Source organism: Melospiza georgiana, chromosome 2 (assembly GCF_028018845.1).
Source record: "Melospiza georgiana isolate bMelGeo1 chromosome 2, bMelGeo1.pri, whole genome shotgun sequence".
NCBI classification, from domain to species: domain Eukaryota; kingdom Metazoa; phylum Chordata; class Aves; order Passeriformes; family Passerellidae; genus Melospiza; species Melospiza georgiana.
Genome location: NC_080431.1, coordinates 117,159,369 through 117,186,638, shown reverse-complemented (window position 1 = coordinate 117,186,638; position 27,270 = coordinate 117,159,369). Strand labels below are relative to the sequence as shown.

At 40.6% G+C, this 27,270-nt stretch overlaps 1 protein-coding gene across 1 annotated transcript in view; it reads right to left on the bottom strand.

The window, feature by feature from the left end:
- The window catches only part of BRWD1 (bromodomain and WD repeat domain containing 1), a 48,628-nt gene that overhangs the window by 13,559 nt on the left and 7,799 nt on the right, over positions 1-27,270 (bottom strand). Inside the window, exons 10-31 of the mRNA XM_058045070.1 lie at positions 26,967-27,037; positions 25,006-25,106; positions 24,361-24,401; positions 23,463-23,561; positions 21,198-21,348; positions 20,625-20,759; positions 19,584-19,712; positions 18,201-18,426; positions 17,388-17,573; positions 15,711-15,894; positions 13,863-13,953; positions 12,793-12,933; positions 11,295-11,380; positions 9,609-9,804; positions 7,470-7,586; positions 7,264-7,371; positions 6,811-6,935; positions 6,632-6,714; positions 6,182-6,293; positions 3,114-3,175; positions 2,176-2,331; positions 991-1,111 (exon numbers count right to left, since the gene is read on the bottom strand). Of these exons, the coding sequence (XP_057901053.1) occupies positions 991-1,111; positions 2,176-2,331; positions 3,114-3,175; positions 6,182-6,293; positions 6,632-6,714; positions 6,811-6,935; positions 7,264-7,371; positions 7,470-7,586; positions 9,609-9,804; positions 11,295-11,380; positions 12,793-12,933; positions 13,863-13,953; positions 15,711-15,894; positions 17,388-17,573; positions 18,201-18,426; positions 19,584-19,712; positions 20,625-20,759; positions 21,198-21,348; positions 23,463-23,561; positions 24,361-24,401; positions 25,006-25,106; positions 26,967-27,037 (2,721 nt within the window). The remainder of the gene's footprint in view (positions 1-990; positions 1,112-2,175; positions 2,332-3,113; positions 3,176-6,181; positions 6,294-6,631; positions 6,715-6,810; positions 6,936-7,263; positions 7,372-7,469; positions 7,587-9,608; positions 9,805-11,294; positions 11,381-12,792; positions 12,934-13,862; positions 13,954-15,710; positions 15,895-17,387; positions 17,574-18,200; positions 18,427-19,583; positions 19,713-20,624; positions 20,760-21,197; positions 21,349-23,462; positions 23,562-24,360; positions 24,402-25,005; positions 25,107-26,966; positions 27,038-27,270) is intronic.

Genomic DNA, 27,270 nt, shown 5'->3' with positions numbered 1-27,270 from the left:
GAAATGAGCTGCCACAAACGTGTAATTTCATTTTTACAACTCATTTTCCCACTTCTTTATACCTCTGAAGCAGAGATACCCCGAGTCTGCAGTTCTTCACCTACAGAAGTTCCAATTATTTCCCAAAATATTTTTTCCATCTTATACAGGAGGAAAATCACTATTAATGCCTCTTCAGACACACAGACACACTGAATGCAGGTCTAGATGAAGAATATACTTAGATCTATATTCAAGCTATGGCTGACCAGCACATCCAGCAAACCACAGCTTTGCCATCATTACACTCTTCCCTCTATCTCCTCTGTAAGTTTTTATCATTTAAAATGCTGCTGTTTATATTTAACATTTCACCTCTTGTGTTTAAGCTCATTTCTGAAAATAGCAACAGCTTAACCTTCTTCACGTTCAACGTAACTCAAGGACAGCACTTCAAAATCTGAATTTAAAGTAACTGCAGGGAGTTTTTTCCCATTGGGTGGTTTGAAATGGTGGATTGCTCAGAGCAGGGGTGCCAGCTTGCTGGAATTCAGCACTCAGCTGTAGAAGCTGGAATTCAGCACTCAGCTGTAGAAGCTGGAATTCAGCACTCAGCTGTAGAAGCTGGAATTCAGCACTCAGCTGTAGAAGCTGGAATTCAGCACTCAGCTGTAGAAGCTGGAATTCAGCACTCAGCTGTAGAAGCTGGAATTCAGCACTCACTGCAGAAGCTGGAATTCAGCACTCACTGCAGAAGCTGGAATTCAGCACTCACTGCAGAAGCTGGAATTCAGCACTCACTGCAGAAGCTGGAATTCAGCACTCACTGCAGAAGCTGGAATTCAGCACTCACTGCAGAAGCTGCAATTCAGCACTCACCTGCAGAAGCTGGAATTCAGCACTCACTGCAGAAGCTGGAATTCAGCACTCACCTGTAGAAGCTGGAATTCAGCACTCACTGCAGAAGCTGGAATTCAGCACTCACTGCAGAAGCTGGAATTCAGCACTCACCTGTAGAAGCGGTTGGCCAGGCGGGTGCGGATGGTGGTCAGGTCCGTGGGGTACGCGATCACCGTGCAGTACTTGGGGTACGTGCACAGGTCCACAGGGCCAGCAAAGGCTGCTGAGATGTCTGGTGAAAAACAGCAACAACAGCAACATTTTACTGTTTGACTTCATTTCTGGCCTTGCAGGGCCTGAAGGAGCTGATAGGAAAGAGACAATTTCCAGGGGATGGAGGGACAGCACAGGGAACGGCTTCAAACTGACAGAGAGCAGGGCTGGATGGGAGACTGAGAATGAGGAATTGTTCCTGGGAGGGTGGACAGGGCCGGGATGGAATTCCATCCCTGCATTCCTGGCAGTGCCCAAGGCCAGGTTGGGCACTGGGGCTGGAGCAGCCTGGGACAGTGGGAAGTGTCCCTGCCATGGCTGGGGTGGCACTGGATGGGATTTAAGATTCTTTCAACTCAATCCATTCCATGATTCTACAACTCTCCTGGCCTTGGCTACTCTTTTTAGTGCAGGAAGAGGTGCAATTTCTCTTTTTTGTGTTTTCCCTTTTTCTTCCTTCTCCTTTTGATTACCTCCCTAAACCTTTGTGAGGGAAAGCCTTGGTAACATTTTCATTTCATTCCCTTGTGGCACAACACACTGCCAAAGTTATAAAGCACTATGAGGGCACTTTTGGATTCAGCAAAGTTCATGATCCTCTTCCTGATGATTCTTAGGATCATCCTTGATTTCTGCAATATGCCAGCACTCCACATCTCCCATTTCTGATGCCATTTCTGAGGATAATGACCTAGAAAACTGTTTCATATCAAGATGTGGCTTCAGATTTGGAGTTGAATAAGCATATTGAAAAGAAGAAAAATAAAAGAAGAAAAATCAAAGAGAGATTAATATTCCTGCCCATGGCAGGAACTGGACTGGTTTTCAGGTTCCTCCCAACCCAAGCCATTCTGGGATTTTATTTCAAAGCCTGCAGGTCCATGACAAATGAGATGGATGTTAAAAACCAATGATGCACAAAATCAGAGATCTCAGTACAAACACCAAGAGCTGCACAGAAGAACATTTTCTCATTAAAATACTTTATGACTTTATGAATTTTTAAAGGATGCCATGGATATTCCAGGCTGTTTATAAATGTACCATGAGGAGAAAAGCAGCTGATGCTCAGCTCACACTCACCAAGGGTCATGAGCTGATCAATGCCGCGGATAATCCGCTCACAGGCCTCGTCCCGGGACTTCATCCCCCACTCCCCCTCCTGGGGCTTGTACAGGAGCTTCTCCACCTCCTCCAGGGTCACTGACACACTTGCTCCCAATTCCTCAGGCTGATCAACTGCAGACAGCAAATGGGGAAGGAGTGAGAACAAGATAAATTGTTGAGCACTCACAGTTATTAAATTATTGTGTGCGTGCAACTGACGAAAAAATTCTTGCCTTGAAATAGAGTTTAATGCTAAGGCTGTGGGGAAAAAAATTATACAAAATGGATACAAACAGTAAAATGTTTAAAATACTGTTTTTCTGCAGTTTTGAATTAAGTTTATTACCTTTCTGACAGCTTATTCAGTAACTACTTCCTCAGTATCTCCCAAACATTCCTCCCCCCTCCCAGCTGGTACTGACAAGTACTGGAAAAGTGAAACATTAAGACAAACCACAAATTCCACTCTTTTATTTACAGATAATCTGGATTTGACCAGCAAACTTTATAAATTGTTGGTTTTAAACTATGTGCAGTAAGGGTTTGCTGACTGGAAATGATTTTATTTATTGTCTTCTTACATCCCCCTTGTATTATGGTACACTACAACAAATTCCTAGTTTGAAACTTGAGATGTTTTCTGAAATCTGCCATTTGGAAGTAGCAGGTTTATTCCATAAGTCAGAGCTACACATTTAAAGTACTTTTTTAAAAATTGCTCTGAAGATGCAAAAGGAAAAAAATATAGGTGTATTCAAATTATTTCACTAAATCTGAATCAATATTGTCTTTAAGACAGAAGTCATCTGCATGAAACAAAGAAACTGGAAAGAGAGAGAAGCATATTAAGCTTTATTTAAAAAACTTTTATAAAACTTACTAAAATTAAGTTTTATTAAGGGGTTTTTACCTACCATTATCAGGGACTGGTTCCATGTCCCACGGGCTCAGCTTTTCAATTTCACCATTGTCCCATCTGTTCACCAAGTAAAAAAATATACAAAATTTACTTTGACTGCAAACATACTTGAATTTTAGCTATAAGCATTGTATTTAAATTACAGCTATTTGTAGGCATTGACAAATACTCTGTATAAACATGTACAGAAACAAAGGCATTGGTTTGCAATCAGCAAAAATTGATTCTTCATAATCAATTTCAGGTTAAAATTGTGCTCCTGATTTTGATGCATGCAACTTACCCAATACATAAATCAATTTTACAAAGCCTGTATCAAGAAGATGAAGAAAAATAAGCTGCACATTTGGAAAAGTGAGATAACATCAAGGGGAATATTTGAGAAAAAACACAGGAGATTTTTTTGCTGATCATGGCAGGAGTTGTGCAAGTCCATGGATGAGGGAAGAACAGGAAGTGAGACATTTCATGTTAGCACTTCCATTTATGAGGCAGAGGGCAGTAAGACAAAGAAAAGAATAAATATAAAATGAAGAAACTGAAGTTAATTAAGGTTCAAGAAAAACCAAAAGTAAGACAGGTGCTCTTGATAGATCTGGTATTCACTGTGAGACTGAACTACAAGGTGTGTGATCATTCTGAGAACTCTCCAAATCCCACCACATTTGGGCAGATTTTTACATGTTTTTAAAAAGACATAAAATGCCAATAAATTTTGCTATGTCCAAGGCAAGAAATGTCTGACAGGATCAGCCTCACACCTCACTGATGCAGACAGGCAGAAGTGCCCTGTACAGATGGAGTGCTGGATCCTTCCTACAGCTGGGTTAATCCTTTCTCTCCCTTTTTTATTTCTTATTACAAGCACATCCCAGATATCAATAGATCAGACTGCACTTCACCAATTTCCCTCCAGAGCTTTGCCAGCAGTTTCCTGTCAGAGCTCTCCAAATTCCTAAGTCTACTTCTGATGCATTAATAAACTCAGATATTTGCTCTAATGCCTCCTGTGCATTTATTTCAAACCAACTGCAAACTGCAATGATCATGCTCAGAGTATTCTGTAACTAAACCTCTGCTCTGGCCAGAGCAGCTCTCCATTGCTTTGGATCTCCCAATGCTTTGGAACACTTGGATCATTCAGTCTGTTGGATTTTTATAAATTAAGAGTCCTAAAGGTTGATCAGTTCTCCTCCCCAGTTACTGTACAATACTTCACAAGCTGTTGATATTCACAAATGGAAATATTAATTCATCATTTTGCATGTAAGACTTTATCAAGAGTTCAGCACAGCTTAAGCCCCACTTAGTTCTGCTTAAGTTCCACTCATCCAGGTAATGCAACTTTATAATAAATGAAACTGCTTCTACACCAACACCTATTATTGTCTTGCCAATTAAATAACAAAAAAAATTAAAATTATCTTCAATTCATTTCTTTTCCATACAAAACTAACAGTGATAAACTGAAGTAAGTGTGACAAAAACAGCAACAGATCCAGCCAAGTCACAAAATCTATATATAACTGCCAAACACTCCAGATATTTTCATAGACATATCCTAGGATTCTGCTCAAGAAGAGCCAGACAGAATTAAGTCCTTTTGGGAAAGGATCTTAAGGAACACAGCATTCCTTCCTTCAAAGCAGCTCTAGACTTTTCTGGTAAAGGCTGGTGCATTAAAATATTGAAATATCCTTTAGGTCTCACAGGAGAAAGGAGCTCAGGAAATTGGCACCAGGCTTTTGTTCATGACTGGAAACTGGATTTGGAACTGGCCAAGAAAAATCCAAAGCCCACCTGAACTTGCTCCTAAGGAACATCTGTGGCACAACAAAACACAGGGAATGGATGGAGTATGGAAGGGAAGGTTAACAGCAAGAATTTCAGTCTGGGAGTTACTTCAACCTTCCCACCAAGGAAAATCATTGAGAGAGAAGACAAAGTAGATGAGACAAGGAACCAAAACATGTAACACAGCCCTGGCAGTCTCAGTGGATTGTCTATTAGCTGTAAAATTTCACTTCTTTGTGGCGAGCAACAGGTTCAAAAGCCTTTGAGTGAAAAAACAATTAAGAAGTCCTCCAACAATTAAACTGTGACATGGGAATTATCTCTGGGCATGATGGAAATAGGAATATTGAATATTCACTGTTTATTCTCCTTACAGTCCCTCCCTTGCTGGGAGAAACCAAACCAAGCAAAATCCCAGATTTATCCTTTCAGTGCACAAAGGAGGTGACAAGAAGGCTGGAGAGAGATGTTCACAATGGAGTGAAGGACAAGGGGGAATGGCCTTAAGCTGTAGGAGGGAAGGGTTAGATTAGAAACTGCAGAGGAACTCTTGACTCTGAGGGTGGCGAGGCACTGACACAGGCTGCCCACAGCTGTGGCTCCCTCATCCCTGAAGTGTCCAAGGCCAGGCTGTTTGGAGCTCTGAGTAACCTGGGAGAGCAGAGGGTGTCCCTGCCTATGGCAAGGGGGTGAGACAAGACTGTCTTCAGGGTCCCTTCCAACCCAAACCATTCTGTGAATTCCAGACAGTTTGGACAGGGCAGGTCAAGGTCAGTATCCTGAGTCTGAGCACTGAAGTCCAGAGATATCTTTGTTTACCCTTCCCCTCCTTTGTGTCAAGGCCTGTTTGTTGATATGAAAAGGGGGCACAATGTGAAAGACAAAGTGTGAGGACTTGAGGCATTAAGGATGTCAGCAGCCACAGAGGAGATTCAGCATCCCCAAATCAACTATCAGTGCAGACCAATAATTAAAAGTCCACAGAAAACTGCACTGCTTGCTTTGTGGAAGGGACACACAACTACTCAGTACAGGAAATGTGAAGGGGTCAACAACTGCTTTTACTGAATTCCTACTCATTAACAAGCTGCCACAAGCTATTACATATCCACACTGTGCTACAGCAGCAACTTAAAACCATTCAAAAGTGACAATACCAGGAGTAAAATAACTGAAGTGAACAATTTATACATTGCCATAGCAATGAGGCAGTTGTGTGACAGCAAATGCACTCTAATAACACTGCAAATCCAATCTCTGTGTACTCACTTGACACTGTAGCACTGGAAGTGGCTGTCTGGATACTGAGGCTGGTAAGGTTCCTGACCCAGCACTGTCCCAAACCACCAGGCATCGTCAATAATGGAGCGGAACCTGTCGGCTGCAGCAAACACAGACACTCTGCTGAGAGCAGCATTTCACTCTGGGGCTGCCACAGGCCGTCACAAAAACTTCTGATAACTGTACTGCTTGATTCCTCTCCATAATTAAAGTTCTAGACTCACTGACATGTAAATCTTTTATTTAGCTTTAAAATAATAAAGCGAACAGAACAGTCTGGATACATAAATACAGGGATTGCCTTTATTTACATCTACTGCAGTCCCTCCAAGGTTCAAATTTCTGCCTCTTGACCCTACAAACAGCACACGCAGCAATTAGCTAAGGACACATTTGTGGTTTCTAAACTGTTCAGTCCAGCACCCAGCAAACACTTACAGGCCTGCCAGTTCCTCTGCCGGGCTTCGTCGTAGAACTGACGCAGGATGAGGAAGTCGATGACATCGGGCATGTCGTGGTATCTGGATAGAAAAAATCATCACTCACGTGTGCCTCAGGGCTTTAGGATGAAGAGAAACATTCTTAACCACTTTTCATGGAAATAAAACTGCACATACCTGATGGAAAATGATTTGTCTGTGTGTTTCCCAGTGGCGTGATCGATAAAGGCAAGCTTGAGGCAACACAACGTGGGAGGACCGACCTCGTATCTGATTCCAACAATTTTTACCAATTCCTGATCCTACAGGTAACAGCAAACAGCTTCAGCAAGTTCTGTCTCAGGGACCATGCACAGAACTGTTAGTTTAACATGAATTAAGCAACTGTACCCACATGCAAAACGAGATTTGAGATTTCAGTGGAAGGCAGTGGGACAGCCTTAGGATTTTAACACAGATCTTTCATTTGGCTTCCCACAGAGAATTCTGCAGACAATCTGATAATTGCACACACTTTCTCCATAGGGATACATCAGTACCCTCCCAAATCCATGTTTTGCAAACAGAATGACAAAACTCCTCAGTCACAGGCTCTGTTACACACCCACAGAACCCTCAGTGCAGACCTACCCTAAGCACCACTTTTCTCCAAGGCTCCTTGTGTGGATTCAGCTCATAAATGTTATTTCTCCTCACTGCTTCAATGTAAGCCTCGTGCCCTTGTCGGAAATATATCACCTAAAAAACACCCCAACCAGCCCAAACAGTGAATGTTTGCCTGAATTTAGCAATCAGAACAATCACAAGCACTGGAAGGTTTTAATCCTTGCTCCTACCTCGTCCCCCATCTGAGGGACAAAGGGGGACCTTCGCAGAGCCGTGTCTGTGATCCACACTGGAGGGTGCCAGTCATAGGACAGCTCCAAGTTCAGTGGTTGTGCTGCAGCATCAGCCTTCAAAAATCAGACAGGATGGACATAATTCTAAACAAATCATTCCATTTTGGTTTGGCAGACAACAGATTAACTTATAAAGGACTAATCTACAGTATTTCCAAACAGCATTAGCAGAATTCCTCCAAGGCTTTGTTTGAGTTGTAGCTGTATTTGTAATTCTAATATTAAACATTCCTTTCCTATCTGGAGATTTGAGTGAGCAAGTCATTATTATGCAGGCCTTAGCAGAAAGTTTTATAATTTGTATGACAGTCTCAGTACCCAATTAAAAATTATTCAAGCTGCAAGAAACTGATTCTACTTAGAAGTGAAAGGATAGAGAGAAAAACAGAACAAATGCATCAAAATTACCCCAGGCTTAAAAAAAGAATTTGTTTGCTCCTTTATGACAGAAAAAGCTAACAGTACTTATTGTAACTGAAGGTAATTAATTTAAATTAACTTTAAAATATCAGTAGGTTAAAATAGAGTAATTATTGTAACTTATGAAAAAATTCAATAAATTAAAGCTAAGTATAAATTGCTACAGGCAATGTGACTGTGTCCCCTATGCATTAGACAGGTAAGTTATAGAGTCACAGAATGGTTTGGATTGGAAGAGATCTCAAAACCATCTTGTTCCATGCCCTGCCACAAGCATGGACTCTTTCCTTTATCCCAGGCTCCTCCAAGCCCTGTCCAAGCTGCCCTTGGATATTTCCAGGGACATGGCAACATGTGGAAAACACAACCCAATACCTCATCACCCTCAGAGTCAAGAATTCCTCCCTAATCCAATCCAACCTAACTCTGCCCTCCTTCAGTTTAAAGCCTCCCCCTTGTTCTATCCCTTGGGAGAAGTTTGATATTCTGTACTGATATATATTAAACTCTTTTCCCCTTTAACACCATCAACCTTGAGAACCCTTTTCACTGGGAAAATGAAAGCACTTTCACTGGGAATGCAGATCCTTCCCTACAAATCAGCAGATCCCTCACACTGGGAATGGTCTCAAACCAATCCCAGGTTCCCTGTGTGTGCTGACAGAAGGATCCTTGGCTGATGGCAGTAACAATTATTTTAGCAGTTCCTAAGGAAGACACCTAACCCCTAAGAGAGAAATGAAGATTGTGCAGAAAAAGAAGTGTGGAAGCTCTGTGTCAGGACCTAGGACACCCCTCTGGCTGTCCTGAGCAGCCCAGACCCTGCCATGGGGCTCAGAGACCCTGGCACAGAGCCCAAAATGCCCCTGTGGTTTTGATTATGACCTGTGGAGCAAATTACCAACCTCAGATGAAGATCTGCAAGCCATGACAAATTAAGTAGAATGACAGTGAAGTTATCACAAGGTAAAAAAGTAGATTTTGGGGATTTTAGACTGGGGATTCAGGGGACAAGATGGAGGGATCTGGGCATGTCCTGCCTTTCTCCTTTTTCTTCCTGGCCTCCATCCTCTGCTGTGATGTTGGCACTTTTAGATTGGTTTAGAGTAGAAGCTCACTGTCTAATATAGGTGATAGGTATTGGAAAGTAACTGTAAATATTGTACACATAGTTTTTAGTATAAAAAGATAACACTGCCCCAGGGGCAGGCAGAGTGTCTGGACTGTCTTGCTGAGAGGACCTCAGCTGGACAGGAGAAAGAATTTTATAGATAAGGAACAATAAACAACCTTGAGACTGAGAGATGAAGAGCTCTGACTCCTTCAACTGCCAGGCTGGGAAAAGAGACTTTCCAACTTTTCTTGGGGTCACTCTGACAAGCTAGAGGCCCCGATAGCCCTGGGGGCATCTCCTAAGCTACACTCCACTGGCTCCTTCCCCTGTTCCTATGTGTGAACAGAGGTGCTCCTGAGCCAGTCCCTCACCTTTGTACTGCCCCTGGAGAGAAAGCTGGACCCTGAACGTGTGTGTGTGCCTTGGCCCTGAACCACACGGCCGAATTAAACATCTGTGCATATCATACAAAAACCCTTTTTGCTTCCTTACCCTGCACTTCACCAGCACCTACTCAGGCTGCAACAAAAAGAAAATTATACCTCCTCCTGCTTTTTAGGTTTGGGTTTTTTCCTCCTCTTCCTCCTCCTCCTCTTGGGAGGAGAGGATTTCTCAGCAGACACGTCGTCCTCGGAGGAGCTGCAGTAGCGCAGCGCGTTCCTGCGCGAGCTGCGCACCGGCGGCTGCAGGTTGATGCCGGCGTCCGCGATCCAGTCCGAGTACCTGCTCGAGGAGTCGCTGTGCACAGGGCAGGGAAACACAAACACAGCCTGTTGTGGTGTGCTGTAATGTCCCATTTTGGCCTTCCAGGTCACTGCCCCAGGTGTGCCTATACCTCTCTCCCTTCCCCCTTGCCCCCATGCTGAGTGAGTCCTGTCAATCAGGCTGAACATTCCAGCAAGGCATCGTGTGGTTGGTCAAAGGATGCCCCTCTGGCCTGGGGGTCATTGGCCTGTCTGGGTGTCATCTTCCCCTGAGACCCTGCCCCTCTCACCTGCTTGGTGGCTCACCTGTCCCTCCCCTCCCCCTGTCCCTGAGCTTAAAAGGTGATCAGACCATGCGGTCCTGGTTCTGTTGGAGCAGTTGCTCACGTTCAGACCTCCGTAACCATGGAATAAACCTCTGGACATTAAACCCTCCAGCAGAATCCTCTCCTTTTTCTCTTCACCATCGCCTGAAGCCATTCCTCCTGAGGTAAACGGGGTTCCTAACAAGCCTGGACTTGTTCAGTGCCCAGCTGCAACCTCCAGCAAGCCAAGGTATCTCTGGGGTGACACACCGCAGTTGCTGCCTTTGGCCCAGCAGCGAGGGTCAGACTGGCCCAGGCACAATCTAACTGGGAATATTGGGATTCATATTCCAGTAACAGCCCAGCTCTCACTGCTGCACAACGCTCAATTCACTCAGCAAAACAGCAGGCAGCAAGAGTTGTTGACAACAACTTCAAAATCACTTTGCCTCTCTTGTAACTATTACTTCACTCGGAGCTTAACGTGAATTTTTGGGAGAATCCAGTAATTCAAAGTGTATTTCTTGAAACAACTAAAATCTGGTGAATTCTAAAATCAGTAATTTTAGTCAAAAAAGTTGTGCAGTGGAATTCTGGACTTATTAGGAGCTCTCCCTAAAAAAAACATGAACCAAATGCTGCTTAAATTCTTCACACTTACTCAAATCTCAGCTACACATCCAGAGTGGATCTCTGAGTACCAGCATTCTCTCTGAGTATTTTTTATTTCTAGACTAAAGAACAGTAAAAGAGTATCTAAAATAGCCACAAGGAAATGATTAAAACTTATCGGTAACAGTTCTATATAAAACCAAAAACTTTTAAAAATTTAGATTTTTCAAAAAAAAAAAAAATTAAGAGCAAGAAAAAAAAAACCAAAAAATTCCCCAAATAAAATTGGGGGAAAAATTTCCAAAGTGAAATCTTTCATCCCTCCAAAACCAGACCAAAACACACTACAGAAATATTCCAGACTCTTATCCCTCTTTGCCATACAGCAAACAACCAGAGAGACTTAGAGTTACATTAAAAATATAAATATTTTGGTGAAATGGAACAGTAAATAACAATATAATGTGTCAGTGAAGTATACAAATTCTGCCTTATATGATTATTATTATTAAATGATCACCTCAGAAGCACAACAGAGCTTTTATACAACTCTTAATTTGTCAAAATTCAAGTAAAACTCATTATGGCATATGATTCTTCACTTTACCTAGAACTATTACTGTTGCTTTTCTTGTCACTTCTCCACTCTTCCTCTTCATCAGAAGAACCAGAGCCCTCACTTTCTTCAGCTTCCTAAATTTAAAAATACAAACTCAAGCCAAATCCACGTTTTAAGGGTCTGGAACTTAAAAACATGTTGTCCATATTATCAAATTTTAAGAAGTTTGGTAAAAAGTTGTTAAAATGGAAATAAAAGTAATCAGGCCATGCAAAGTTCATAATAAAATCTGACAGGGAAGAATTTATATTACAAAAGGAACAGATCAAGAAAAACAATCACATCTTCTCTCCACACACAACAACGGCATGTTCTGTCACTATGATTTCTTTTCTATAATTTTTTTATTAGTTCTGCAAGTTGAGGAGGTTTGTTCACCCCCTCCTTTTAGCATCAAATGATTGGCCAAGTACTAATTAGAGTATTCATGCATGTATTTAAATGCCACAGTAGAGATACACCAAAATACATTATGACTTTACTAATTTCTTGATTGTTGCTCATCAACTATTTGCATGAATACAATGTTTTAAATGTGTTTTTCATAACTGAGTTAGTATGATAAAATGCTCATGTGTCAAGTTGTATTTTGCCAAGCAAAAAAAAATAAAAATAGGAGAGAAAATCCCATGAGATTCCAATTGTAATGTTTGAATTAGTCCAACTGATTGTCATTTTCAGAGTAACAAAGCTGAGAGTCCTCTCACTAAAATCTGCTCATACCCTGTGCAATGATACACTACAATATCAAAGTGCAATACTCACTGAACTTTACAGTCAATTTAAGGGATTTATTGTTTTTATACAATGAAATTCTTTATTAAGAGGAAAGGAAAGGAGAGCCCATTTCCAAGGAAAATCAGTCCTCATCTTATTTGCAAGATTTCCTCATCTCCTGAACATGTTCCTTTTGTTCACTGCTCCTCCTTAACAAAGTGACATCTCCAACAAGTCTGAGCTTCTCTGCTCCTTCTACTTGTCCTTTGCCAGTTTAAAATTATTTCCTTGTGGGCAAGGCAAGACAAGGGCAGTCCTATCACCCATTTACAGTCTGATAACACATCAGACACAACAAAAAGCTCCTGCTATCCACAAAGCCCTGTGTCACCTCAGGTCAGAGCAACAGACCCTGTAGAGGAATCACATTTGCAAGAATCTTCAAAATTTCCATAGAAAAACATTAAAACCACATCTAAACTCCAAATGTCACCTGGAGCCAACCAACTGTCCATCAGATTTTTGAACATGGGCAGTGGATTTGGTTTAGAACATTCTCAGCAAAACCAGTTGAGCCATTTATAAACTGACAGGAAATATTGTCTTGATTAATGCAACACAATGATGATGCTTAAAGAAATACTTTTCCTGGAAAAAGGAGGAGTGGAGGTTTTTGCTTGCTTGTTGAACAGAGAAAAGGCACATCTACATGAAATTTCATTTATTGAGCAACTCAAGATCAAAAATCCAAACTCAGAGGAGAACTCACCAGCTCTATCAAGCCCAAGCAGTTGTCCATCTCCTCCTCAGAAGACTCCAGCTGCTCAATGTTTTTCCTTGTTCTGTAGTTGGAATATTTCCGTCTGTGCAGTCGACGTTTGGATTGGATCAATGAAGATTCAGAGTCACTCTGATTTATAAGAAGGGAAAGGACAGGAGTTTAATAAAAATATATTTTAATAAAGAAATATTTTGCTGAATGCAAAAATTGAAACAGCATGATGAAGTTAAAACTCTCTTTCACAAGAAATAACTTGCAGGTAAGCCCAAAGTTTAACATTTGCTGTTACAAATTTAGGATTTATTAGTTGTTCTAAGAAATTCTTCTTTTTTTTTATAAACTACTGTGACAGCTTCATTCACATCACTTGATAAATGTATTTACAGGATCAAGACATAACTGCCTACAATGTACAATTATAAAAACAGAGAGTGGCTTGGGTTGGAAGGGACCTTAAAGATCATTTTGTTTCAAACCCCAGCTCCCCTCAGTAAAGGGGATCCTGCAGTTGAATTCTTGTGTCAAATTGTTTTGTACTCTAAGACACAGCAAATCAGGCAACAAGCTTATAAAAACAGCACAATAACCAATGTTTCCTTCTTGCCAATCTCTCCCACAAAACCAAAACAAGTGATAAAAAATGCACTTAAAAGGAGGGAGGTCTGAAGAAGTTTCCCCACACACAAAATATCGTTATCTAAAATAAAATGACAAGGAACAGCAAGATAACCTGTGATTCCTCAAGCACAGGACCTTGAATGCTCTCAGTGTTTCAGCAGGACTTGCAGTAACTGAGTAACTGCAGCCAAACCAGAACAGCCTGAAAGCCACCCTGCCTGCAAAAATTACTCCCAGATACCTCACATAGAGGCAGGCAAGACTGAAAGCAAAAAGAATTCCAGGTATCCATAAAAATAAACCAAGCCTTGTCCTGCAGTAACTGGGAGCTGAATCATCAGAGTCCTTGGAAGACCATTCAGAACCCTCTGCTTTCATTTTCCACACCACCACTTGTCCTTGGGCACAGAGTGCTCACTTTTCCAGAAGCTGCCACGTACCTTTTCCAGTGACTCAAGTGACTTTTTATTCTCTGTTGCATAAAGATCTCTCTCTTCTTCTCCTTTTGCAATCCGATATTCTTCCTGTTTCCTACAAGAAAGACATGAAAATCGAATTCTGCACCTGTTTTGACAATGCTGGTCTCTTTGAGGATTCTCTCTCACATCCAATTCCATTTAATTTTTCATTTCAGATGTTATTGGTGCTCAATTAACTCTAAACCATCCTAAACCAGTAAAAAATATGGGTGCTAAGAAAGTCTTCCTTCCAAACATCAAAATATAATTTACATTTTCAACCTTGTTTTTAATTCACATTTTTCCATTTGCAATCACTCTACCTCCCAACACTGGGAATGCTTCTTAAAACCCTCAGAGATGTGGCAGCACCAATGGCTGCAGCTTTAAACAGAAATGTTTAGCTACTAATTCTCCTTTTCAGAGATCAATATTGACAGTATGTTGTGGTGTGTGCAATAGTATTTTTGAAAGCAACTGGTTTAGCATTTCAAGGGGTTACATCTCATCACCTCCAAAAGTCTCACAGAGAGCACAATCCCACCCAACTCTTCCATGGAAATGATTTCAACCTGTATCTTTTATTTTGGAGGAAGCAAGAATCTAGGTGACCTAGCTGGCCTGGAGATGACTTAAAATATTGAAATAAGGGACAATCATTCAACTGGACAACTTCCTTTTCTTCTCATTGAATGGACTTAACAATTATGAGTTTTTAGCACATCTGCCCACAACACTGAACTATTCCAACAGCATCCATTCTACCTTTGATGTAACAGCACTTAATTTAGACAATCAAGCTGCTGTGCTGTCCCTAGTGCTGCTTTAAGTTGTAGCTTTTATATTTTACAGATTCCATACTGGATTAGTGCATAACTCTGAATTCTATATAGAATGCTAGTTAGCTCTCTTCAATTTTGGTCAGAATAAACAATCCTCCTGGGCCTGGAAACCAAGGTCACACCAGATGTCTCAGGCCCTATACAGTATAAACAAAAGTGAATTTGGGGCAGAAGCAAACTAGTGGGATAGGACTTCATTACTTGAAGCTGTAATTGGACAATTAATCTCTGATATGCAAATAGACCAAAGTTGTATCTGCCCAAAAACTTGTGACCATCATCCATTGTGGATGTAACCTCTGCCAGGCTCTTGCACTGCCCAAAAGCAGCTGGAGGTTGAACAAAAGTATAAACAAAAATGAACTGGGGGGAGAAGCAAACTAAGGGGATATGACTTCATTACCTGAAGATGTAATTGGACAATTAACCTCTGATATGCAATCAGACCAAAGTTTTATCTCCCCAAAAAACTTCATGACCATCATCCATTGTGGACATAGCCTTTGCCAGGCTCTTGCACTGTCCAAGAGCAGTTGGGGGTTGAACAAAAGTATAAACAAAAATTAATTGAGGGAAAAGCAAACTAGGGGAATATGACTTCATTACCTGAAGCCTTAATTGAAAAATTAACCTCTGATATGCAAATAGACCAAGCTTTTATCTGCCAAAAAAACTTGTGACCATCCTCCATGATGGACATAGCCTTTGCCAGGCTCTTGCATTGCCCAAGAGCAGCTGGTATAAACAAAAAGTGAGTTGTGGGGAGAAGCAAACTAGGGGGATATGATTTCATTACCTAAAGCTGTAATTGGACAATTAACCTCTGATATGTAAATAGACCAAAGTTATATCTGCCAAAAAATCTCGTGACCATTGTCCATGGTGGCCGTAGCCTCTGTGAGGCTCTTGCACTGCCCGGCTCTTGCACTCTGCCTGGCCTCTGCTCTGGGCACCCTCTGCAGGCATCCCCTGCAGGCTGCAGACAGACCTGAGCAAGCTGGGGGGGATCTCTGGCACCACCACCCTGCGCCTCCAGGCCTGCAGGTCCCTCTCGGTGGCCATCTGGCTGCGGGGGGCGTTCTGGTGCATCTGCCGCACGCCCTCCACCTGCCCGCTGCGCCGCAAACCGATGTTGGGCGGGGACTGGATGTCCAGGCTCGGCCTTCTGAAAGCTGAAACACACAAATTGTGGGAATCTATAAAATCAGAGGGTTAGCATCTTTCCATTATCATAATCATGTAGTGAGATTGATGCTGAAAAAATAAATAGCCCCTAACACTTTCCATAGCAGCCCCGTCCTGTCTGCGTCTGTAAATAAATTGTCGGCACCAACAAATCAAAATGGTTTTTGTCATGCTGAAGGGAACTGGAAGATTCTTGCTAAAAGATAAAAAAAAATTAAAAAGAATAATGGATGTATTTTTATTTCTAAGTATGTGACTTGGAGCCTTCAGTGATGCTTTAAGTTTTGAGCTTTTCTATTTTTCAGGTTCTGTGCTGCTTCAGTGTGTGGGTCTGGGTTCACATTCAGGGATGGTGAGCTCTGTGCACAGAGCAGGGAGACAAAACAATTCCTGCTCCAGCTGGGCACCAAGGACAAATGACCCAAATCTCAGCCCAGGAGCACAAACACCGTGGGCTGGAGAGAGAAAAACAAGCAGGGTGGGACTGCAGGGCTAAAGCTGGAATGGGACAATGAACTGCAAGGTGCAAATGGAGCAGAACTGATCCCAGGGACAGAGCCCGTGCCCGGCCGTGCATTTTGGGGCCATTTTGGTTCATCTTGGGTGCAGCCCTGGCTGGGCTCTGGTGCTGCCCAAGGTGCATCCATGGAGGAGATGCTGTGAATAAATCCCTGCTTTATTCTGGAGCTCTGTCCAGCCTCTGCTCTGGGGCAGCCTGCACAAGGCATCAATTCTGGAGGCTTATGTGTCTTGTAGAAAACACAGAGATTACACAAAGTACTTTAAAAATGGTTATTTCTGATTGACAGAATCACAGAGTCATTCAGGCTCCAAAAGACCTCCAAGATCCAGCATCTGACCAATGCTGGATCAACCAGACCAGAGCACTGAGTGCCACATTCCAGTGGTTTCCCTAACACTTCCCAGTGGAAGGGTTGTGATGTGATAAAAGGTCTCTTCTGAACTATTTCAGACAGCTCTGAGGCTGCTGAGGCTCTAAAAAGCACTTTTCCTAGAGCTGAGCACATATAATAAATATATAATTATGTAAGAAAATATGTATTTTTAAATCTATATTATATATCTACATAATTAAAACTACAAAGACAGAGCTTGGGAAAGTATCTTGTTTCAATCTCTAAAGAAGGGACAAGGGAAAGCAGCTTGAATAATGGCACAATGCTTACTCTGCAGAAAGTAAGGAATGCAAAAATAACTTACATTGACAAACATTTGCAAAAAAATCTATTGTATACATTTTTCATGTTATTAATGACCTTTTCCTTTTAAAGTGAAAGGCTTTGTAATTAAATCCCAGGAGCAGCAGTGTTTTAATGAATAAAAATAACCAGGCATCACAATGTTAAGGGAATCTCAGTCCCCAGAATTATAAAGAAGTTCAAACCTGTTTCAGTATTTCACACAGCACAATAAAAACAGAGACAGAACAATTAGTGAAGAATTTGTCAGCAGTTCTAACCTCTCCTGGGTGTTCCCTCCCCGTTCTGGGGGCCACTTGGAGCAGATTCTTGATCAGCTGCAGTTCTCTGATCCTGTTCCAGCTGCAGCTGTCTGATCATCCCATCCAGAATGCTGGGCTCCAGGCCTGGCTCATCCTGGTCCACTGTCTGCTGGCCAATCACCTGCTCCACAACTTCTCCATCACCTGTGAAACAGATCAAATCAATGACCTTATTCCAATTATTGATTCCAAATATGACATTTATGGAATGTACAATTAAATGGTTTGTGAACATCACTGCCTACAGAAAAGAACTGAAAGTCCATTTGAACAACTGATTTTTTCTTTTGCTTTTTCAAATTGTGTTCACTGTAGGACCTTCCAGCATCTTTAGTGAACATAAATACAAAATATTAAGTGAAAAAAAGATTATTTTTAAATTGATGCTGCCCCCTTAGAAACTAGTGAATAACCTACTTCTGAATGTGGAGCTTCAGTGACATTTTTACTTGTTGCTACATATCCAAGCTGAGGAATCAAATGTTCAATGACCTTATTCCAATTATTGATTCCAAGTAAGACATTTATGGAATGTACAATCAAATGGTCTGTGAACATCACTGCCCACAGAAAAGAACTGCAACATCCATTTGAAAAACTAATTTTTTTTTTGCTTGTTTAAATTGTATTCACTGTAGGACCTTCCAGCATCTTTAGTGAACATAAATACAAAATATCAAGGAAAAAAAGAGTCTTTTAAAATTATTGATCTCCCCTTAGGAACTAGAGCACAACTTAATTCTGGATGCAGACCTTTAGTGACATTCTTACTTGTTGCTACATATCCAAGCTGAGGAATCAAATGTTCATCTGCACAATTCTCTCTTCCTGGCACCAATCTTTGATATTTTGTGGGATGAGGGTTTCCATCCACATCCACTAAGAAGGGAGGGGGCATGAGGTGAGGGGCCTGCTGGGTCTGCTCATCCAGCACGTAGTTGTTGGAGTCCCGGATCAGCGGCCGGTAGTCAGTGTGGAAGAACATCTGATCAGGAATCTAAAAGGAAATTGGATTTTTATGTCAGCAATTTGGGAAAAAAATATGCTAAAGAACAAAGAACAAGCACTAAAGTCCCTAAAATCTACTTAAAAGTAGAAGAAAGGGCAACTTGTCAATTAGAAAGAAGATTTATGTGTAACTTCAGTTAACCTGGATGGGTTTTCAGTACTGTAACTTTTGATTGTGGTTCTTGCAGGCAACAAAATTCTTTCAGAAAACAAAAAGCTGAAGTAACTTGATGCAAAAGGACTGTTTTACACTTAAAAATAATTATCTCCATTCTGCATTTTCCCCTACAATTATCAGAATCACAGAGTTGGAAGGGACCCACAAGGATCACCAAGTCCAGCTCATGAGTGGCCCCAAAGTTTCCTTGCAAGGAAATCTTTGGCTAAAGCTCAACACCAGCTCAAATTAAAGTTTTCCTAACCATGATTTCATTCTTTATCTATATCCACCTGAAGTTTTTTCTACAACTGGAAGTCCATGAGGCTGAAGGAAAATGGTTACATAACTATTAGATCACAGTCAGAATGTTTGCTTCCAGCAGTGATGGCAAAGATGAAGGGAACAAGTTTCAATTTCAGCTGAGAATGCAGAGCAAGGAAAAAATAATTCTTTAAAATGACACACATGGAACTAGAAATGCAACCCCCAAAAAATGGAGGGGAAGTGAAGAAAAGAAGAAATGTGTATTTATCAAAACAAAAAGGAAGCAGGCTGATAAATTCAAAAATTTAGGATAGGTTAAATTGTTGGATCAATAATTTATTTTTGCTTAATTTAATCAACTACAGTGAATTTGGGCTTGAGTGAGGAAAGGCCTAAAGAACTGCAAGATAAACCAGGGGAAATGAGAAACAGAAGCATTTTTGAGGTTGAACAATGAAAGTGAATTAGCTGTGTCCAAGATGAAAATGTGTTCCAGGAACATTCTTGGGAGTACTCCCATGGCAATGTTGAGACTTGGGGTTTTTTCTGCTCTGCCAGGATCATATAAGCAAGACAATTTACAGACACCAAGGAATCCATTACAATTACATCTTCTAACCACACAAATAAATTTTTACATATAAACTTTTAAATTAATTAATGTAATAATGTAATTTTAGTTAGCAACTCCATACAGAGATGTGATAAAAAGCTGAAATTACCTTTTCATAAGGCCTGCTACAGCCAAAGCCAAATATCAGCAGATGTCCATGAGAATCTGTGCATGCAAAATGCTGACCATCTGGTGAAAACTTACAGTCAAAAACAGCTCCATGTCCCTGGCCCTCAATCTGGATTGAAGGAAAAAAATTCAAGATTATTTGACCATTTTTTCAGAGCAAACCATAAGCATAAAAAATTAATTACTCCACGCATTTCCCTAAACACTTCCAATTAAGGCCCAAATAATTTTGTTACTTCAGTATATTTCTTCCCCTTGAATTTAAGTCCTGAACCAATTCTAAAATATGCACTAGAAGCTATGAAAAGTTACTATTCAGAGAATAAAATAAAGAAATAAACATGTTTTAGTGAGGCTTTTTAGCTGTCAGCACAGTGCTTGAAATAAAGTGGAGCTAATATAGACTGGCTTTGTCAAACAACTTTCTAGACAAGAAAAAGAACTTAAGAATAAAAGAAGTAATTCTTTATTTTAAGGACTTAAAAAAAAAAGCTCTTTGCTGTTGACAGACCAGGGAAAAAGGATAAAAAATTTATATGAACATTAGATCAGAACCTGAGTCTCAGAGAAAATAACCTAATTTAAAGTATTAATGATGAGCTGTCAAATGGAGCCCTCAAGCACTGCGCCAATGGATATTAAGATTATTATTTTTAATCCCGTGGAAAATAAAAGTGTCTTGAAACAATGGCCTGAAACAGAACCTTTTAGATGGCATCTCACCTCAGCTCAGGAAAACAATTAATATGAATGAAGTGTACAAGGATCTTCAGTAAAAAGAGAATGTAAAATCTGTAATAATCAGGAAACTCTAAGGTAAAAAGCTCTAAGGAAAAAATTAATTAATAAATTTTGCTGGTTAAGGTTTTCCTGTTTGGTTGGGGTTATTTTTCCCCTAAAGATGCAAAGACGTGAACGTTGGTGGCAGTTCCTTAAGCTGGTAGTGAACACACTGCTGTGAATAAATGATGTTTAAAGAGGCTCCTACCATTATCTTACCATTATCTTACCATTATCTTACCATGTTAAAATAATGTTTTGTTTTGGTGCCCTTGGTGATGTCCCAGATGAAGATGTTGCCATCATGGCCTGCAGAGAGCATTATCCTGCAGTCAAAGGGATGGGTCTCCAGCACAAACACTTCATCTGCATGGCCCTGCAAAGGGAAACTGCACAGCTCAGGGAAAAAGGGAAATCCACAGCAACAGGATGTTCACAACAGAGCCCAAAGCCTCTCTGGGAAATTAAACCCCAGGCAGCCACAAAGATTTCAACATTCCAAAGGTAAAAATTTTCTACATTCAAGCAAGAGCTGTAGAAATATGAAGCTCTGCCAAAGGACGGTGAATTATTCAATGGGTGAGTTACTGCACAAGAATTTTATTTATTCCACATTTATTTGTTCTTTTATTGACAGGGAAAGTCCAAATCTGGAAGAAGCAGCAAATTTTGGTTAAAAGAATTCCAAGGAACACTTCCCTTGCTGTACCATCCATACAGAGCTTTCAAGATCAATCAGCTCTAATTCTAAATTCAGCATGCACATGGCACTGCAACTCCAGGAAAATCTTCCAAAAGAAGGAAAATCCCATACCACCAAGTCATGGAGCAGCTGCCCTGTGCTGGAATTCCAGACTTTCAGCAGGTGATTATTCACAGCTGTAACAACATAGTTGTCATTTTGGTTCCAGGCTATCATGGTTACTTTAGGCTTCATGAATTTGTCTTCTTCTGCACAAGTGTCACTGTTTGAGAAAAGTCAGACAGGTCAGAGATGTGTTTTGTATTTTATTTAGCCCATTTCTACATCAAAACACAATAATCAGACAACAGAAAGGAAGTGAAGAATTAAATCTGGGTTGAAATTTTTGTCTGCAAAATCCTTCATTTAAAGCAAATCTGGATTTTTAAATTTTAAAGGACTTGATAATCTCTTTCCCATTTGAGATGCAAGGCAAAAAGGTTTTCCTTTTTCATGGAATCTTGGCTCCTCTACAATCAGAGTCCAAACATAAATCCTGCAAAATTTTGGACTTTTTACAGTCAGCTTTTCCAACTCACTGATTCCCAAGCCAACCTCTACATTAGCTAAGCAGTTTTTAATGAGTCCCAACAGAAACACAGGAAAGATAACATTGTGTTTTAACCTCAGTCTATTTCCTTATTCCCTCCCTAAAATACATTTATAGGTTCTGTAACACTGCCCCTCAGCCCTTTTCCAGTCAATCCAAGGAATAAGTTTTTCTTAAAACACCTTCACATGGGATTATCTTTATTCATTTACAAAGACTCTGAACTACACAGCCACAGTGAAATCTCAACTATTAATAACTCCTCCTTTGTAAAATCAGGTTTCTTTCATGGTCTTTGTCATCACAGGAAAAGCCTGAAATCATCCTCCAGTCAAATGGTGCATCCAAGGTTTGGCTTTTTATTTAATCACCTACAAATCATTTAATCAAAATCTCATTTAATCACCTACAAATGCATTTCTGTTCCGTGTCTGTGGAAGTTTACTGAGCTTCTGTACTCCTGTAAATCATTTCCCCTTCAGGTTTACCCAACACCATAAAATAATCTGATTTTTATCTGTAATAACATTATTCAGACTGGGTGCCACCAGCATTTCATTCATTCACTTCTTTAAAAGCAGAAAATGGGGACAGTCAGGAAGATCAGTCCTTGAGGAAAGCCACCTATTCCGTGTCATGACCTCTCCTGCAAATAGGTCACCACCTACTTTATTTGTACTAACCTAAAAATATTTCTCCCCTGACACACCAGGTGTCAGACTAAACCCAGAGAGAGAAGTTAGATTCTTTCTGTCACTTTTTTCCCCTGAAAAGAGGCAACAAAATTAACTTGGTAAATCTGAGAGCTTTCTGAACACTTAGGAATTTATGGAAGCACTCAAACTCAGCAATTATTACAGAATCACAGAAATTCAAGGCTGGAAGAGACCTGTAAGATCACCAAGTCCAACCCATGTTCTAACACCTCAACTAGATCATGGCAGCAAGTGCCACATCCAGTCTTTTTTTGAACTCTTCGAGGGATGGTGACTCTACCACCTCACTGGGTAGATGATTCCAGTATCTGACCACTCTTTCTGTGAAAAACTCCCTCCTTAATTCTAGCCTGTGTCTCCCTTGGTGCAGCTTGAGATGTGTCCTCTTGTTCTGTCTGTTGTTGCCCAGAGAAAGAGACCCCAGCTCAGCACAGGCACCCTTCAGGAGAGACCGACCCCAGCTGAGCACAGGCACCCTTCAGGAGAGACTGACCCCAGCTCAGCATGGCCACCCTTCAGGAGAGACTGACCCCAGCTCACCATGGCCACCCTTCAGGACAGACCGACCCCAGCTCACCATGGCCACCCTTCAGGAAGTTGTAGAGAGTGATGAGGTCACCCCTGAGTCTCCTTTTCTCCAGGCTGAACAACCCCAGCTCCCTCAGTCGTTCCTGACACAGCTTGTGCTCCAAGCCCCTCACCAGCCTCACTGCTCTCCTCTGGACACTCTCAAGCATCTCAAGGTCCCTCCTGAAGTGAGGGGCCAGAACTGGATGCAATACTCCAGGTGAGGCCTCACCAGTGCTGAGTACAGGGGGCAGAGTGACCTCCCTGCTCCTGCTGGCCACTCCATTCCTGACACTGGCCAGGAGCCATTGGCCCTCTTGGCCCCTGGGCACACTGCTGGCTCATGTTCAATCGATTACACCACCAGAACACTCAATTCACCCCTCCCAAGACCACAGAACTCGAGCAGAATTCTGCCCTCACTCTCACATGTGAGTAATTGAGTTTTTCAATCTGAATTTCCACAAAGGAAACCATGGGATGAACAGTGAACACTTCACCTACCCCAGCAGTCGATCAGACATGTCCAACAGGATGCTCCTCCACTCTGCCTGCTCGAAACGCCAGATCCGAGCTGTGCCATCCCTGCTGCCACTGATGAACCTGAACAAGGGTTAAAAATTCACTCATTTATCCTCCAAACAATCTGCCTTAAAGCAGGTTTAGATTTAGACAACACCACAACATAGATTTTGTAGTGGAAGAGTGATAGAAGTGAAATCTTATTTGTGTTCAAGAGAATTCTTTCCATTAAGTTTTTCCAGGAAAGCAGGAAAGAGTTTTTCTGAACTGGAAAACTGAATCAAGTTGTCAAAATATGAAGAACAGAGAAACAAGTTCCAAAGTTTAACTCAATTCACAAATTCATCCTCAACTCCTCCTCAGTACAGGATTTTAATATATTTTAATTGCAGAGTTTCAGATACTGAAGTAGAGGCAATAACAAATCAGATGAAAAGGTTGAAATTTATTTTTTACTATTTTCACTGATTTTTCCTATTTCCTATACAATACTCAGGGAAATTGAAAGGAAAGGAGGAGATCAGATGAAAAGGTTGTAATTTATTTTTGACTATTTTCACTGCATTATTTCTATTTCCTATACAAAACTCAGTGAATTTAAAAGGAAAGGAGGAGGAAAAGGAGATTTATAAGGCCACAAACACATTGGGTACATTAAAAAGTGGAGAAATTTCTCCAGGTAAATAAAACCCAAGCCAGGCAAAAAATGCCACCTAACACAGATCAACAGAAACTGAAGCTTAATTATGCTCCTGCATCAGTGCAAAATTCCCCTTCTCAGTTCTAAATAAGATTTTTCTTTACTGGGAACATCCAGTAACAGATTCTTAATTCCAAAATTAAATTTTTTTTGGCCATATTTCAGCATTTTTCAACATACCTGTCCCCACCATTAGAAAACTGAATGCTGTCAACTTTGTCCTGTAAGAAAAAGTAGAGTTTGTTAGCAATTTTATTTTTTAAATAGGAAATATATTTTTTTGATAATTGTGAGTTTAGTAAAATCTGAAATAATGAAAAAAAAATGTTGTGTTATTTTAAAGAGTTTTAACTGCACAGCAAACCAAGTCCAAACACTGTCCAGAATTCACTAACCATTAATGTATCTAAAATGCAGCTTTTAAAACCTGCCTGAAATAAACATGAAGGATTAAAATATTAAATAGCCTGGTTGACAAGTGAATCATATTTAAATATATTTCCAGTACCATAAGTCAACTACAATGGTGACAAGTCTGTTGTTCCTACTCCTACTTACATTTTCTTTAAAATAATAAACAATAATTCACTTTTATCACAATAAAAACTGCAGGAAAAACATATATCACACTTTGTCTTAGAGAGAAAAAGTACAAAATTAAATACTGATCAAGCCTTATCAATGCAACAAAAATAAAGTCAGATTTTGTAGGAGAGGAAACATTAAGGCAAATAAAATTAATTAAGAGCATTGCTAAAAACCCACTCATAAAATCATCTTGTGATTTCAATATTGCTTCAAATGACTAATTAACTAATTACTTACAGCATGACTTTCCAATTCTGCTATTTTCTCAGGTGTTTCAGAGCCAAAAAAATACATCCTGATGACGTGGTCAGTGCTGCCAGTTGCTAAAAACATCCCACCTGTGAAAATCAAGCAATAATTAATCTGCTGTGGAAGAAATGGAAACAGGTCACCACCACTGCTCAGAGACCTGGTTTAAATTAAAAAAAAACCCCACAACTATTTGGAGAATGGCACATTTTTTATGCTCTTCCACTGACACACATATGTGGAAGGAAATCCCTTTGTTGCCCCAGAAAGTGTTCTCAGCCATAGTAAAAATCAATGGGTGTTACAAAGGTTTTGAAATAAATCTTTAGGGCAAGAGTGGAACTTTTAACATGAAACTGCACTGAGGAGCCTTCAGTGGTGGGGAATATGGCTCTGGGTAATCAGAATGATGTAGATGACTCTCATTGTAGTCTGGGCCTCAGTTGTGCCAGTGAACTGCATCAAAATTAGGCTGAAACGTGAGTAAATCAGTCAAGTGAATCACACAGGGTGAGCACACCAGGATTTAGCTGAGGGGGCAGAAATTCCAACATCTGCCTATAAGTGCTGTCAAAAAAACAAAAACAAACAAACAAAAAAAAAAAAACACAAAAAAAAACCTCCCACCAAACAAGCAAAATGTCAAAAACAACCTCCCAACACAATCCAGGGGTCTGTCCTGACAATGCTAACAAGCTACACTTTGATTGCCTTTTATTTCTGAAAATTTGCTTTTTATTTCTGAAAATGTTCAGATTCTGTGAATCTGAAATTCCCATGAACTGAGTGAAAGGAAACTGCAAGGCAGGAGTGAAGCACATTAAAGATCCAGTTCTGGATCCTTAAGAGGGGAAGATCTTTAGGAGAAGATCTTCCTTTAGGAGAAGATCTCTCTTCAGGAGAACATCTCTCTTCAGGAGAACATCTCTCTTCAGGAGAACATCTTTCTTCAGGAGAACATCTTTCTTCAGGAGAACATCTTTCTTCAGGAGAACATCTTTCTTCAGGAGAACATCTTTCTTCAGGAGAACATCTTTCTTCAGGAGAACATCTTTCTTCAGGAGAACATCTTTCTTCAGGAGAACATCTTTCTTCAGGAGAACATCTTTCTTCAGGAGAACATCTTTCTTCAGGAGAACATCTTTCTTCAGGAGAACATCTTTCTTCAGGAGAACATCTTTCTTCAGGAGAACATCTTTCTTCAGGAGAACATCTTTCTTCAGGAGAACATCTTTCTTCAGGAGAACATCTTTCTTCAGGAGAACATCTTTCTTCAGGAGAACATCTTTCTTCAGGAGAACATCTTTCTTCAGGAGAACATCTTTCTTCAGGAGAACATCTTTCTTCAGGAGAACATCTTTCTTCAGGAGAACATCTTTCTTCAGGAGAACATCTTTCTTCAGGAGAACATCTTTCTTCAGGAGAACATCTTTCTTCAGGAGAACATCTTTCTTCAGGAGAACATCTTTCTTCAGGAGAACATCTTTCTTCAGGAGAACATCTTTCTTCAGGAGAACATCTTTCTTCAGGAGAACATCTTTCTTCAGGAGAACATCTTTCTTCAGGAGAACATCTTTATCCCTGGCTCTGGGTCAGGAGCTGCTGCTGGCAGGACCCACCTCCACTGCTGCTGTGGGGTGTCAGAAAACCCATTTTGCCAATCCTTGATATTGCATGAGGGAATTAAACAAAAATAAAAACTCCACTAAAGATGGATAGAAAAAGCCAGACATGAGGTGGCTTTTACCTCTGTGAAATCACCAATGTCTTCAACAGTTTTTTACTGTTAGCTAAGGGAATCCTCCTGATTTAATTATGGCACAGCTAACAGGGCACAACTGTGCAATTATTTCCTCACCACTGCAGGATTTCTCCATGTTAAAGCTGCCACAATCAGGTGTTACAAGAAAGGAAAGAAGAAATCCCAAGGCTGAATCCACCTGACTTACCCACACTGAAGGAAGAACAAAGCATCTGAACCCCTGGCCTGGGCTTCTCTGTGAACTTCACTGGCTTGGTGCTGGAAAAGAAAAGATGTTTGAAATAGGTCCCAGCACCCAAAACTTGGCTTTTAGCAACATTTCAAAGCATAAAGGGATGTTTCTTTAAACATGGATCACTTTATACCATGATGGGGCAAAACACCAGACACACACTGAGCTCTTCCTGGCAGTAATTAATTTTTGGGGTACAAACAAAGAGTAATCACAAATGAACATTTCCAACTATCCTGCATGCAAGTTCTGTAAGAAA